Below are 15686 nucleotides of genomic sequence, written 5' to 3'. Positions count from 1 at the left end.
GCAGTTTTTGTCGATGAAAACAGCCCTATTAATCGCTCTGACATCTGAGTCAGCAATTTATCGGCTCCCTCGGTGGTGCCTTCCTGCGTCAGAATACAAGGAGACGGCAGCTCAGCCGTGCTGCGTATTAACCCAGCCTACACTCCAAAAACCATCACCAGCTCCTTCAGATCCAAACTAATCCCGCTGAATTGTTTCTACGCTTCGCCTCACGAGTCAGTGGAGGCCGCACGTTCTCACTTGCTCTGTCTGGTGCACGCACTGTCCTGCTACGTGGTGCGCACGGCCGTATGCTGGAGAAAAAAAAAGTCCCTACCTGCACCTGTCGGTGGAAACAGGGCTTCTGATACCAGATTTATCTAAACACAACATTTACAGTGACCTAGTCGGTTTCACCAGAGCTTAGAAGTCGTTGGAACTTTATTCATTTTTCATGGCAGGATGGATATCAGACCTCCAGCTGCAGAACGTTGCCCAAACTATTTCCTCTTCATGTCAAAGGTGTGTTAAAAACAAATAAAATGTCACAGATGACGGGATGTAAAGACTAGAGACGTCTCTTTATGAGTTGATGTTACTTTGAGAAAATGTTGCTATTTTACGTTGTTATTAATACTAAAACTCCCGTTCTCATATCTGCACTTACAACACGGTGAATTTGTCATCACTGTTGCATTTACACCGAAAGAAACTTCTGTGTTTGGTTCATTTGCTGCTGAACAGCAACAAAGTGCTGCTAACACAGCTAAGAGGCTTCCAGTTATCTGGTTTGATGGCAGCAACTCTAAGACACGACACTAAGGGTCAGGAGGCAGTCTGGAAAATGAAATCCATCTCTGGGAATCCAACTGGAATATCTAAAGACACGGCACCAATGTACCATTATTTATTTTGACATGTAAAGCAAGCTGTAGCAACCAGTAGCCTGGTTTGTTTCTCTTTTTGCCACCCCTAAGCAACGCCAACGCCCAAGTCCCGTGGTCTGTGACGAAACTGAGAATGGTCTATGAAGCACGTAGAATGATGGTTTGGTTTTCTTCATGTCAAAACACTGCAGCCAAATATATTTTCATGTCCTTTTGTTTGGTGGAATCATCAAAGTCTTTGCAGGATTTTTTTAAACCATTTTGGGCAGATTGGTGAACCATTTACTGAGAGACTCTGGGCATCAAGGAGCATTTCAGAGAGGCAGTCATGTTACTGACCTGCTGAGATCCTGGATTCTAGCTAACTTTGAAGTTATGCTGAGTGTTAATCACAATATGCTTGGTGGAGGTCTGCGCTCTCCGAGTGCTTTTCTAGTTCTTTTAAATCAGTCCGATCCAAACCCAGTCTGTGTGTAAACAAACCTTATGTTCTTATAAACAACACAACAGCATCACTTTAAAGATATGAAGGAATAAAGACAAGAACTGCAGTGAAGACGAGCCGGTTTGGGTCCCAGGTTGTGCATCAGTTGGTTGGAGCTCATAGTGAGACGTGTCAGGTATCATCCTAACGGGTTCAGGTGGGTGCTGGCTGGTCAAACTGGACCAGGACTCTGTACGGCGGGTGCTGGCTGGTTAAACTGGACCAGGACTCAGTACTGCGGGTGCTGGCTGGTTAAACTGGACCAGGACTCAGTACTGCGGGTGCTGGCTGGTTAAACTGGACCAGGACTCAGTACTGCGGGTGCTGGCTGGTTAAACTGGACCAGGACTCAGTACTGCGGGTGCTGGCTGGTTAAACTGGACCAGGACTCAGTACTGCGGGTACTGGTTGGTAAAACTGGACCAGGACTCTGTACGGCGGGTGCTGGCTGGTAAAACTGGACCAGGACTCTGTACTGCGGGTGCTGGCCGGTAAAACTGGACCAGGACTCAGTACTGCGGGTACTGGTTGGTCAAACTGGACCAGGACTCTGTACTGCGGGTGCTGGCTGGTAAAACTGGACCAGGACTCAGTACTGCGGGTACTGGTTGGTCAAACTGGACCAGGACTCTGGACAGACGAACTGGGCTCCAGTGTCTTTACGTGTTTTTGTACAAAAGTCACGTCTGCACAAAAGAACGTTGTTAACATCCTGCTTTGCTTTTTCTCATCTCTTTTATTCCGCTCTTTAACTGGGAATACTTTCTCCTGTTCCCAGTGTGCAAGAACTTCCAAATGAATAAACACACATGAAACTTGGTTATTACATCCTCAGAGCAGTGTGTTATCTTGTGTCGCCTCAGAAACGCATACCGTTCACCTCAGCATGATGAAGGTCACACTGAACTGATAATGTCAACGGTCATTTTAAACACGCAGATTTTAGTTAATAACCTGGTTTTAGCCTGAAGTTGTGCAGCGTGAACGCAGCAGCCCACGAGGAAAATCTCCCATAGTTTTCAGGAAAACATGTTTTTTTTTACGTTCCTGAGAAGCGTCGGCCTCATAAAATAAGTGAAACATCATCATCATGTCTGCCTTTCTGAGGGTCTCATGGTGCGTTCAAGTTGTCTCCAGATGACATCATGACCAGGTAATTCATGTTCCAGTTGCACCAACTGGGAAAAATGGCCACTAAACACGCCTCTGAAACAGCTGATTTGTGGACATCTATGTCATGTAGTAAAGAAAAAACACGTAAAAATTAATGTTGCTTTTAATCATTTCAATATAATTTATGATTTTATTGTGATTTTGCTGTGTGTTGTCATTTATGCTTTTTCACACCATCTGTCATGTTTTTAAAGCTTTATGTTAAGCACTTTAAATTGTCTTGTACATGAAAGGTGCAAATAAACCAACCTAAAAATGTTACCAAGGAAACCCAAGACATTGTATGTGATTGTGGTAAATAAACCACAAACTATTGAAAATATCTCACTGCTGTTTACAATAAAAACTTAGCAGACACAAAGTATAAAGCACAAAGACAACAACAGACTGTGTTTTGTTGTTGTGTTTTTTAATTTTTTTTAATTTGTTGTTGTGTTTCGTGCTTCAAGAAACAACTCCCCATTACAAACACTAACCGTCTTCAGCTTTACGTTGCTGTTTTCTTTCCCAAATGTTAAATTTGCTTTTGTCAGTCATTTTTAAAAAATCTTTTCAAAAAAGCAAAGGGCTTGCAAACATAATGAAAATAAGATGTAATTTTAGAAAAACTAATTCATGACGCAGCAACAATTTTGACAGACACAGTGGTTTGCCTTAAACACAATAAAACATTTTAAAACTGCAGTATCTGCAGAAAAGATGGTGGTGAGGCTAAGACAGAAGGGAAAGCTGGCAATCCTTCAGCTTAGGACGTGGAATTATGTCTTATTTTTTACATTTTTAGAATAAATCAAGATATTTTAACCTATCAGGGTTTAACAAAGTTGAATACAAACATTCAAATCTGAGTTCTGATGGTGGGTCAGAACTCGGCATTCATGGCGGCCGAGATCAGGGCCCAGTGAGTGCATGTTAACAAGTGTGTGTGTGTGTGTGTGTGTGTGTGTGTGTGTGTGTGTGTGTGTGTGTGTGTGTGATAGGGAAAGAGTGGCATCATTGTGTCTCTTGAGGTTTGAGTCGGTGCGGTGATGAATTTCAATCAGGCCTGTAGTGGCTTGTGTGTGTGACTGTGTTGCTGCTTATCAATAAACTATTGTTTGTTTGTTTGTTTTCTGTCTCTGCAGTTCAGGACCTCCTCTTGGCCATTGTCCCATTTCCGTCCATCAGCAGTTCCTCTCCTACTGCCCCGAACACTCAGTATTTAGCTATAGAAGTAGCTTTGCATCTTTTACATCTGATGAATCTGTTCACCTGGAGGATCCATCTTCTAGTCTTGTTTGGTGCTAACGGACCCGAGATCAGATGAGTTTAGTCGCTTAAAAAAAAAAAAAAGAAAGAAATATCACTGCCAGGCTAACATTAGCTTCACTGTGATCCTAAAAAAAAAAGAAAATGTCGTTAAGGCTCATTTTCTTTTTAAATACTGTCAGTTTCTAGTTAAAAATTAACTATAAAAAAAAAAACAAACAAACAACAAAACTTTATTCTCCTGAGCCGAAATTCTACCAGAAGACAAATGAATTAAAAATGTAGTTACTCTGTGATTTAGTATTTAGCGGCTAACGGCGTGTTAGCGGCTCAAGGTGAGCCAGTAGCTGTGGCTTGGGGTTAAGTCAGGGTGTAGCAGGGGTGCGATGGAGTACCACTCAGGTGGCAGCCTGCCCCTGCTGGGGAGACCACGGTACTGCCCCGGGGCCAATGCTAACGGAGGATACCTGTGTGAGACAGGACACTGCTGTGGAGAGACAGGCTGCTGCACGTACTACTATGAGCTCTGGTGTAAGTTTTGTACTTTCACAAAAGCTAATTCACCCCAAATCTACAATTGTCTGATTAGCTTATGTTAGCTAATGGCAATATTCTCTTCCAGAAAAAATGTGTACGAGTCTGATAAGCTCATGTTTGCTAATGCTAATTCATTCCAACAGAGAAAATGTATTGTGGTCTGATTAGCAAATGCTAGCTAACACTAATATTCTCTTCCTAAAATAATGTGTACAAGTCTGATTAGCTTATATTTGCTAATGCTAATTCATTCCGCCAGACAAAATGTATAGAGGTCTGAATAGCCTATGTTAGCTAACACTAATATTCTGTTTCAGAAAACATTTTTAGAAGTCCGAATAGCTAATGTTAGCTAATGCTAATTCTTTCCGCCAGAGAAAATGTATAGTGGTCTGATTAGCATATGCTAGCCAACACTAATATTATCTTCCAGAAATAATGTGTAGGAGTTTGATTAGCTTATGCTAGTTAATGCTACTATACCCATTCAAAGAAAATGTCTGATTAGCTTATGGTCGCAAATGCTAAAGTTCTCTTCTAGAAAAAATATGTAGGAGTCTGATTAGCCGATGTTACTTAACGCTAATATTCTCTTTCAGAAAAAAAATTTATAAACCTGATTAGCTTATGGTAGCTAATGCTAATATACGCGTCCAAAATAAAATGTCTGATTAGCATATCGTAGCTAATGCTAATATACTCGTCCAAAATAAAATGTCTGATTAGCATATTGTAGCTAATGCTAATATACTCATACAAAACAAAATGTCTGATTAGCCTCTGGTAGCTAATGCTAATATACTCATCCAAAATAAAATGTCTGATTAGCATACGGTAGCTAATGCTAATATACTTGTCCAAAATAAAATGTCTGAAATGTCTGCAACCAAATATTTTAAAAACTCTAAACAAGTTGGTATGAGAGACTTTTTTTAGACTGGGATTCTGTGACCCCATGATGTCACAGAATATTCTATTCTATTCTATTCTATTCTATTCTATTCTATTCTATTCTATTCTATTCTATTCTATTCTATTCTCCAACAATATAACCAAACAGCTCCAACAGCTTGTTGTTGTGTACGATGCTTTACTAGTTTCATTCAGGTGTGTTGAAGCATAGAAACGGCTAAAACCTGCAGGACAGCTGCCTTTACAGACTGGAGTTTGTCCTGTAACTCCACGTTGCCAGCCAGGATAAAGTTTTATTTTATTTAATGGTGAAGAACATCTATAAACTCTTGCGTGCCAGATTATAACTGACAAGCTAATTTGCATCTGTTGTGTCTATGCATGTGAAAGCGTCATGATAAAAGCATGTTGTGTGTATTTTATGGTGTGTTCAGGGTTCTGGCTGCTGTGGACTGTCCTCATCTTGTTCAGCTGCTGCTGCGCGTACCGACACCGCCGAGCCAAACTCAGAGTCCAGCAACAGCAGAGGCAGAGAGAGATCAGCCTGCTGGCCTACCATGGAGCCAACTCCTTCCCCTCCTCTATGCTGGACCTCAGTATGTTTCTGCCGTCACGGGAACACATGTCCCATGTTATACGACAACAGCATGACAATGACAGTCCTGGAAAATTTTTCCAGGTTTTCCAGGATGTGTGAGAGTTGCGTCTAGGCTCTTCACACAATGAAGCCACTCTTGTTTTGTCCTTTTGTTTGCAACTGACGCTCAGCTGTCAAGTGATGTGCTGCTTCTGTTGCCGTGACGACATAGTGGAAATTTACAGCCTACATGCCTTAAAGGGCAATTCTGCTAATTCTGATCCTGCGGCACATTATATACTCTTCATTGATTTTTTTTTAGGATTTTACGGGAATTTCAAGGTTTTTGTTTCATTAAAACATTTTTTATCACAACAGAGGAGCTCACCAGAATATAACAAAATCCAGTTTTATGCTTCCATCCTTGAATGATGACACTGAACGGGAGCCTCAGTCTGACACCTGTTTAGTATGTTTCTGGATTTGGATTCAGGGTGACCTTATCCCTGCAGAGGGTGGGACCATGTTATAGGGCAGAGTGTTGTTTGTAAGTACAGTCTCTGCACCAAGCAAGTCAGTGTTGATATCCTGAACTCCTTCACCCCTGCTGGCAACTCGGAGGGTGAAAATAATCTGGGTATCAGGTCTTTTGCATGTCTAATCAATACCCTGCAGAAAGACGAGTCTAACAGCTGTTTGCACAAACCTTCCTCTCCTCTTGTATTTTTAGGTTTTCTGGCTTCACTGAAGCTGCCGTCCTATGAGGAGGTGGCAGCTCAGCCCTCCACCCCTCCTCCTCCTTACAGCTCAGTTTTCACCACCCCACGCTATCCGCAGCCACCGCGCGCAGCTGACCCTCATCTGCTTACGCAACATGGGCCGCTGCTTCACCAGCCGCTAAGCGATGGCCCATCCTCCCTCAGCTCTGACAACAGGTAACTGATGGTGCCTCAGCAGAGCTGCTAAGATTGATGGTTTATCAATTGGACAAATTGTGGAACGATTGAATAAAAATATTCGTCAACATCTACGTTGTATAATCTCATCGAAAGAAAATCAGGAGGAGTCTCTCCAGGATGACTCTCATCAGCTTATTTTATGTCCAGTAGAAGATGAAGAACATGTCAAATGATGAATCTCAGACATTTTATCATTTGAAATATGAGCTGATTGTGAATCTGATGCAGCAACACGTCTTGAAAAAGTGGTTCTAGTGTGACTTTTAGCATCGTTAGCAGCAGTTAACATGAATAAAAAGTAGTTCCAGTGAGTTGTTTAGCATTGTTAGCAGCTGTTAGCTTGTAGAAAAAGTAGTTACAAAGTGCTGTGTAGCATTGTTACAGCCATTGGCTTGTACAAAAGTTGTTCCGGGGTGACATTTAGCATCGTTAGCAGCTGTTAGCTTGTACAAAAAGTAGTTCCAGGGGGATGTTTAGCATTGTCAGCAGCTGTTAGCTTGTGTAAAAAGTAGTTCCATGGTGACATTTAGCATCGTAAGCAGCCGTTACCTTATACAAAAAATATTCCAGAGTTACATTTAGCATTGTTAGCTGTGTAAAAAGTAGTTCTATGCTGTTGTTTTGTATTGTTAGCAGCTGTTAGCGTATATACACAGTAGTACCAGGCCGATGTTTAGCATTGTTAGCAGCTTTTAGCTCGTACAAAAGTAGTTCCAGGGGGATGTTTAGCATTGTTAGCAGCTGTTAGCTTGTATAAACAGTAGTTCCAGGCTGATGTTTAGAATTGTTAGCAGCTATTAGCTTGTATAAACATTAGTTGCAGAGTAATGTTTAGCATTGTAAGTAGCTGTTAGCTTGTATAAACATTAGTTGCAGAGTAATGTTTAGCATTGTAAGTAGCTGTTAGCTTGTAAACGTAAGCCAGTTCACCAGCCAGACTTCTCCTCTGAAGCAATGCTGTTATGATGGATGCGGGATTCGGTTCAGCATTGTCTTGCTGAAATCTCCAATGTCTTCCTGAAAGCTTTGTTCCAGGAAAATTAGGTTAATCTTTTTAATAAACCTAATTATTTGTCAAATTCTTCCCCAGATGTTTTCCAGCCTTTTGTTGCTCCTGTTCCAACTTTTTACGGATGTTTTGCTGCCATTAGATTCACAATCAGGTCATATTTTCCATCAAATTGTAAAATGTCGGTTTTATCAGATGATATGTTATTTATGATCTTTTGGGAATAAAACACGGGTTGATTGTAATTAATTTTATATATATGTATCTTCCACGTCATAAACGTAGACACTCAACCAGATTAAATTCTTTACTTTTCCTGCAGCTCCAGTTGTTCCTGTGACTCCTGCTGCCCCTCCTCTCCATGCAGCTCCTCTCTTTCAGCACCCGTCACCTACGAGACGGACACAAGCCACGCCTCCACACCGAGTGAGGCCACGCCCCTTACTCTTGATGTCACCATGGAGACCATTGCTGCTGCCGCCAGCTGTCTGGAGGCCCACGAGGCTCAGTGCGCCTCTGAGAGGATGGCTCTGGCAGTCTCCATTGACATGGAGGATCCAGAAGGTGCGGGAGTCCATGAACCAGTTGCCAAGGACTCATCACTTCCCAGCCAGACTGTTACCGTGGCGGTTGTTACCAGGGCGGCCTCCCCTCAACCTCTGCCTTCACCTTTTCCGCAGCTCACCCTTCCTCTTGGAACTACATCTCCCACAATGCAGCAGCTGGACATGGCACCGTGCTCCCCGTTTGTCAGCACAGGCAGCTCAAGCCCACTCCCCAGTCCCAGCGTTGTGGACACAGCGCTCCCATCTGTTAAAACCACGAGAACATCCGGACCATCAGCCCCAACAGCTGGGTCTCCTGACAGCTGTCGGGCTGCCGACGGCCTCCAAACCCTCGGTCTGACCAGAACTTTGGATCCAGCTCATGTTCCTTGTAGCTCAACTTCAGTATCGCCTTCAGATGCTGGAAGAACTTTATCTCTCATATCGACCCCAGACCAACATACCAGCCTTGTACCTGTTCCGGCACCTACAACCCTTACCCAAGATCATGAACCTCTCCTCTCCGAGCGTACTGGATCTCCAAATTCAGTTTGTTCGGAGTGCATCCCAATCTCAAACCCAGCTCCAGAAATCCCCGCAGATTCAACGACTAACACCGTTCTAATGACATCTCTTGCTCAAGGTGCCGAAGCAGAGCCCATTTCATCCTCATTTACTCCAATCCAGAACTCAGAACTGTCACCTGGATCCGGTTTAGTCCAGATTCCTCCCAGCCCAGAGTCCAGTTTGTCCCAACACTCGGGCCCGACAGCGTTGGTCTGTTCAGAACCTCATCTGGTCCCATACAAGTCCTCCAAGTTGGAGCCTTTTTCAACATTGCCTTCAGAAGTCCAGGTTGGTTTTGGATCTGATTCTGGATCTGGATCAAGTCCTCTGTCCGACTTGGCTCCCACCCGTCCAGCTCTGTCCTGCCCATCCATCACTGTGGAGTCTGAACTTACTTCAGCTGCTTCTCACTCGGCTCTGACGGTCATCTCTCCATCTTCATCCCGATCCCCGCCCTCCTTCCCGGCGCCGGCTTTACTTCTGGACCCCCTCACCGCCTTGCACCAGTCCGACAAAGGTGGTTCCTCCTCAGGCCACGCGTCCTCCCTCTCTCCCTCACCCCGGGCTACTCAGTCTCCTCCCAAACAGACCGTCTTCTCTCCCTGCGTGGACGTCTTTGAGCCCGGACCTCCCAGCTGGGAGGACGAGCAGGAGAAGGACAACGACGAGGACGAGGATGACGACATGGGAGCTGACGAGAGCCAGTATAGACATCGGCGGCTTACTGGTGACTCTGGGATTGAGGTATGTCGGTGTCAAGTGGAGGAGGAGGAGGACGAAGAAGAGGAAGAGGATGGGGAAAGGAAAGATGACAGGAGAGGAGGTGTTGGGAACACTGATGTCCATGACAGCGTTGACTGTCCTGCAAGAGGTCAGATAGGCACAGAGGACGGACTTGCGCGGTGCACTCCCACCGCCACCGCCACCACACCAACGTCTGATGACGCCAGTAAAATTGTCATCGTCATGGAGACAGTGTCCTGAGCGGAAATTGACAAGTTAGACCATCCGCCATCTTTCAGTAACCACAGAGGTTGTCACATTTACAGACGGGGGTGTTGGGTAGACGATGGGGGTGGAAATAGCTGGTTGTCGTGGTAACTTTCTCCCAATTTTCACGTGAAAGACAAAATTATACGGGCTGTGTGCCAAATTTCTACTCAAGATTTGCAAAAAGTTGACGAACCTCTGCGCTACAGGCCTGTTATTCTTGACAAAGTAGCACCCTGTTCTTCATCACTTCATGTTGGAGAGTTGTCTATGTCGGAAGGGTTTCTGATTATACACACCAACAGCACAAACCGACAGGACCTCTACACACATATCAGTAAAGTTAATGCTTATTTTACTAACACGATACTGCAGATTTAACCCTAATACCGCAGGAAACCAGAGGAACTTCAGTCAACCTTCAGTCTCGTGACGTAAATGCAGCGTGAAAACTGTGAGCATGGCTGGCAGAGATTGCCGAAATTTCCTTTTCCTTCCTTTCATCAAAGAAGCGAACGACTTTAAATAGCCGAGCCTTTTAGCCAGAGATACATCGCACGTCGTCTCAGTTGATGACGGGGGTCTGGAAACGTGCCGAGGAGCAAGTCGGCTGCTTTGGACGGGAAGACAGGCTGATGTAGGTGGATGATTCATGCCGACTGACAGAGGGAAGACTGATTCATTCAGTTAGGGGACGTTTTGACGACAAGTCTGACAGGAGAGCCGAATTGGGCGGCTGGTTTGCAGCCTTCGATGTGGACGAATGTGTCGGCCTTGTTGCAGAGAGAAGCTCCTACAATGGCCGCTTTTAGATGGAAACAAAGCATCAAACAGACAGAGCACGTCATCTTCCCGTCTTTGTTTCACTCTGAGTTTGAGGTCGGATGAAACAATACATCGCATTCACCACAGTCTCCATCTAAACTAACCACTTTAAGTGTCATACATTTCCCCATTTATCGACATCTCTCCTATATAAGTTCAATCATAACACACCAAAACTCACCCAACAAGTAGAGATTATCCAAGGCCTTAACAGTGACAGTGACCCCAATCCCCCTTATAAGAAGTAGGACTTATTTTTAGGCTGTTATTGATGTTTCGTACGCCGTCGGCTTGATAGACGAGTTAATAATTGGTATTTTGTGCCAGAAAGACACGGAAGTAGAGTATATTTTGTCAATGAAGCAGAGTTGGTACCATTTGTTTTGTACAAGCTGGTGTATTCAGCTCGCCGTAGACTGAAATTAGACACTAAGAGCAATATTTTTCATCAGCAACAGTCTGTGTGTAAATAATAACCCCAGAAAAAACAACGGAAGCCAGCTGCGATGTTTAGGTTTGGACTGACCCGTGAAAATAACTTGGAAGATTTGCTCCAAACAAAAGCAGTGTGTTGATTGTAAAATGTCAAAGCAATGATTCATTTCCAGCGCGTTTGGTGGAGGTATTCCATCATGCATTTGTGACACTTTATAAAGCATAATTTCCATCAACGTGTCCATGACGTCTGCAGGGCGGTGTTGGTATGCAATTCATTTGCGTTTCTATGGGTAAAAAGCAGGAAAGGGCGCCATGATCTTTCCTACTTGTTTGGGACCCTTAGGGTCCACTTCTGCTTCCTTACATATAGAAATGGTTTAAATTTTGTCGTATGTCACCGCCATCGCACTTCCATACGTCTTTTACTTTAGCATGGTTGTCAACTCAGTTTATCCACTAGGGGCAGCGCTGAGTTCAGAGTTAACTTCCACGTTCTGACACTGGTTGGTAGCAGTAACGCACCGCTACCGTTGTTTATAACCTTTTTTTTTTTTTTTCTCAACTTCTTCTGTGTCCTTTTTGGCTGCTTTTCATCTGGCGCTTTCTCCCGTCGTTTCCTCTTCTTTTTTTTGTTTTTTTTCCCTTCTGTGGTTGTGTGTCAGCTATACAACTCAACAATGCTCCCTGGTGGTTTCCGGTACAAATAAGAAGCAACTGTCACATATTTAATGACTACACAGACCCCCGTTGTTTATTTGCCTCCATATTTTTTATGACTCTGAGCCTGAACATCTTCACCGTCATCATGTTTATCATCTAAACTCGGACATAAACTCTGAACTATACACAGCGCCCTCTGGTGGACGTGTTGGTGAACAACTATGACAACATAAGTGATGCATTAAGAGAGCAGTGACATTTAAAACAGACATATTTACTCATGTATCAGGAGCAGAAATGGGCATTAAGGGTACGGTTGGCCGTGGAAATGCAACAGGGTTTACCAAACCAAACTGCACCAGTGCAGACACTTAAAATCTAAACTGATTAAATGATAGATTTGTATTTCATCGCCCTGTTATCGTGTATTGCTGTGCGCCAATTGGGTTAAAAGTAAACAGTCTGTTGGAGCGCAATCAGAAATGCCAGAAATGACGTTATCTCACGCCGGCTCCTGCAAAGTGCTTGCTTTTACTCTTCATGTCAGTTACATTAGAGAGCTTCACAAATGTGCATTTAGATTGCAGCGTGTTGGAAAAAACCGACCAGATCTCAAACATCATCTCGCCTGGTGGCAACGCCATCATCCCGAGGGAAGGGACGCTTTCACCTGATGAACGGCGATGAGTCTGGATGACTGATCCTTAAGTCCTGTGTCCATGCTGCATTACTTCATGTCTGAATTTCTTAACACAGGTGTCCGTATGGATACCGATAAGGGATAGAGCTACGCTGGACTTACTCCAGACAAAAGCAAAGCCCTGCCACAGAGAGGCCATGATGGAGGAACATACATGAGACTGGGTTCATGCTTGGCTTGGTATCATGTGGATGAACTTCCCTGACATCAGGTTCTGGGACTTCTGAGAGCTCGAGCGCGTTCTCTGATGACGCCTTTGGTTTGTTTGAACTTGGACTGATGGCAGAGTTCACAGAGGCCGAAGAAACCGGAAAGTTCCAGTGTGACACTGAGCTGTTGATGTTGTAGTTGATGTTGTGGTTGATGGTGTTTTTTGTTTACCTAAACTAAAAGGTTATATATCTCCATGGTTTCTGAGTGCCATTTCTACTTGACAACTGATAAAACTTAGCTTTAGCTAGAGCTGTTCTCGCTCTGTGTGAGTGTGAGCTTTAGAGCAGAGTGACTGGAGAAATGTTTATGTCTGTATCAGGTTTCCAGAAGCTGCACAGAGCTAACATCAGCTGAGAGATGACAGGATGGGTAACCAGGAAGCACTGTCATGGTGTTATTTTAGTGGAGATGTCTCTAAACTCCTGGCTAAATAAAACATTTTTCATCTGAGAAAGAAAAAACAATTTCAAGAATTAGTCTTAAGTAATTAAATATAAAAGTAGGCAAGTTTAGACTGGAAGTTTTAGCATCTAGGATGTCAGCTGTCCTGATGCTGCAAGGTATTTTGGGTTTATGGGCAACCGACTGATGGTTGAAAGCCTTTTTGAACTCCTGGTGCATCAGCTGACTTTGGGACTTTGTAACTTTGGGAAACCTCGTCTTTACGTCTTTGTTGGGTTCAAATGGACTGTTTTTTTAAATATCAAATATCAGAATTGGCACTTTTCTGTCTGAAAATATTCACATTGACCGGTTTCACATTAGTTGGTCAGAGATTTGAAACAGATTATCCCCAACTATCAATGATATTCCTGTCTTCCCACTATATCATCTGTCCATAGATGAAGCATGGGATAGACCTGAAAAGGGGGGAGTAATTCATTCCTCACTAGTTTGTTACTCTGTTCTCTTTCAGGCTGGTTTTATTGCCTGGGACAAACTGAGCAAAAGAAGACAATGACTGAATGGTTAGCTGAGTCAGCGATGATTGCTGGCAATTAGTCAAGTAAAACCTGAGATTTTCATCAGGGCGGATACTGTTACAGGTGATAAATGGAGATTAATCTTTTCTTCCTGCTTCAGTACCCAGATATCATAAAATGTTTGACCCTAATATGGCCAAAATGTGCATTTTTTGGCCCAAATGTGGGCCACATGCAACTTGGCCCATTAGATGCTAGTTGGCAACTGGCATCCTGGCCCGCTCATTGCTTGTCAGTACCGTAACTGATCCATAAATACCGCAAGTAATCCAAATGTGGCAGAAACGTCAGCTAGCTGGGAAGCTGTATGGAAGCTATATTTACAAGTTTTAGTTTTATTAACAGAATGAAAAAACTAAAACTGGTCAAACTTCAGAAGTACACATTAAATACTGAAAATCCATCCAGTAAAAGCACCTCTGACCCCTAAATGTGAGCCCGGTCAAAGTTTGGATTTGGATCAAATAAGCATTTTAGCTCTTTAACTTTCACTTGTTCCTTAAGGAGATTGTAGCGCCTCCACCTGTGATGTTTAACAACACATTTCATTTACTAAGACGTCCGTATGTTCCTTCTATTGTACAAGTCCCTCCCTGTCTGCAGGATGTTACTCGTTATCTCCTCCCTCCACCCTTCCTGTTTGCATGAGGTTTCTGTCGACAGAGTAAAAGGAAGAAGGGAGGAGATTAGTCGTTAAAATCCCCTTTTGTTAAGATGACAACGATGCTAATTATTAGTATTACTAAATTAATAGTTAGTATGTGTGGATGTATGTGTGTGACCTAACTAAACCAGCCTGTTTTAAAAGTGTGTAAAAATAAATAAAACTGTTGAATCTAAATACTAAAGCCTGTCTTTTCTAAACAACAGAAACATGTTTATTGAACTAAAGATCTTGTATTTACATAAAAATAGCTATTTTCAACTTGTCCTGGATTAAAAGTTAATGACATTAATATGTCTTGATCATGATTACTTCATAGAACCATGACAGCCTAAAAGTAAATTTCTCATGAAGTTTAGCTCAAAGCTAATTTAGGTATAAGCTAGCTTAGCTATAAGCTAACTTAATGTTTCTTGCAAAGTTTTGCTTGGCAATATTTTTTCCAAGAATGAGTTGAATTTTATTTTGTATGTAAGTTTGCTTGTTTATATGCTCATTAAATTAAACTTACACTAATCAGATAATTGAAATAATGTGAGCCAATGCTACAAGCTATCTCTGAAATGTGATATACAAAAGTACTTGTTTTCATTTTTCAGTCCATCATTGGATATTCTGAAACATCTATGTACTTAATGGCGTAATTTCTTCTTAATTTTAAAACATCTTGTCTTTGTTGAATATGATGGCACGCACAGCTTTAGCATTAGCTGCTGATGTTGGAGCTAACATGTTGCAAAATAGATGTAACTTTACTAGAATGCGACTGACTTCATTCTTCTACATGACATCCTATTTTATTGTTTTTAATTTTTTGTTTTGTTTTGTATTGCTAATGTTGTGATTGTGCCATTTCCAGCTTTAATTGCAAGGCATTTAGAATATGTTTTTACACATTCACACACAAGTAAAACTAAATAAATCAGACATATGGAACAATATGAACAAAGGCATCAAAGTATTCTGCTGAAATCTAAGTGTGTTAATCTGATTTCTCATATTTAGTAGCAGTCATGTGATAAAGAAGATCACATCATGTTAAAAACATGATTGCTTGAATTATCTGATTACAAATCAAGCAACAATTGAAAACTGACATTTCAACTCTGCAAAAACAAAAGCAGCGATAACAGAAGTTAGCATTGTTCAGAAATGTTCCTAATATAGAAAAATGGGACAATTTTGGCTGAATTGTGTGAGATAGAGGTTTATTATCCTTTTAGTGAAATGAATGAAAAAGAAAAAACATTTGTAGGAGGAAAATTTCTCTATCTACAGTTGTGCTCATATGTATTCATCCCCTTTCATTAAAGAAAATGCTGAATTTACAACGGAT

The 15686-nt window shown here is 42.4% G+C and overlaps 1 protein-coding gene across 1 annotated transcript in view; it reads left to right on the top strand.

The window, feature by feature from the left end:
- Positions 1-14521, top strand: part of LOC306768902 (uncharacterized protein) — a 37027-nt gene extending 22506 nt beyond the window's left edge. The window contains exons 2-5 of the mRNA XM_079257372.1: positions 3648-4302; positions 5655-5816; positions 6528-6732; positions 8088-14521. Coding sequence (XP_079113498.1) covers positions 4158-4302; positions 5655-5816; positions 6528-6732; positions 8088-9861 — 2286 coding nt within the window. The 5' untranslated portion in view covers positions 3648-4157 and the 3' untranslated portion in view covers positions 9862-14521. The remainder of the gene's footprint in view (positions 1-3647; positions 4303-5654; positions 5817-6527; positions 6733-8087) is intronic.
- The last annotated feature ends 1165 nt before the right edge of the window (positions 14522-15686 follow it).

The sequence above is a fragment of the Telmatherina bonti genome (assembly GCF_933228915.1).
Source record: "Telmatherina bonti genome assembly, chromosome: 18".
Classification (NCBI taxonomy): domain Eukaryota; kingdom Metazoa; phylum Chordata; class Actinopteri; order Atheriniformes; family Telmatherinidae; genus Telmatherina; species Telmatherina bonti.
This window is presented reverse-complemented; position numbering and strand designations above follow the sequence as displayed.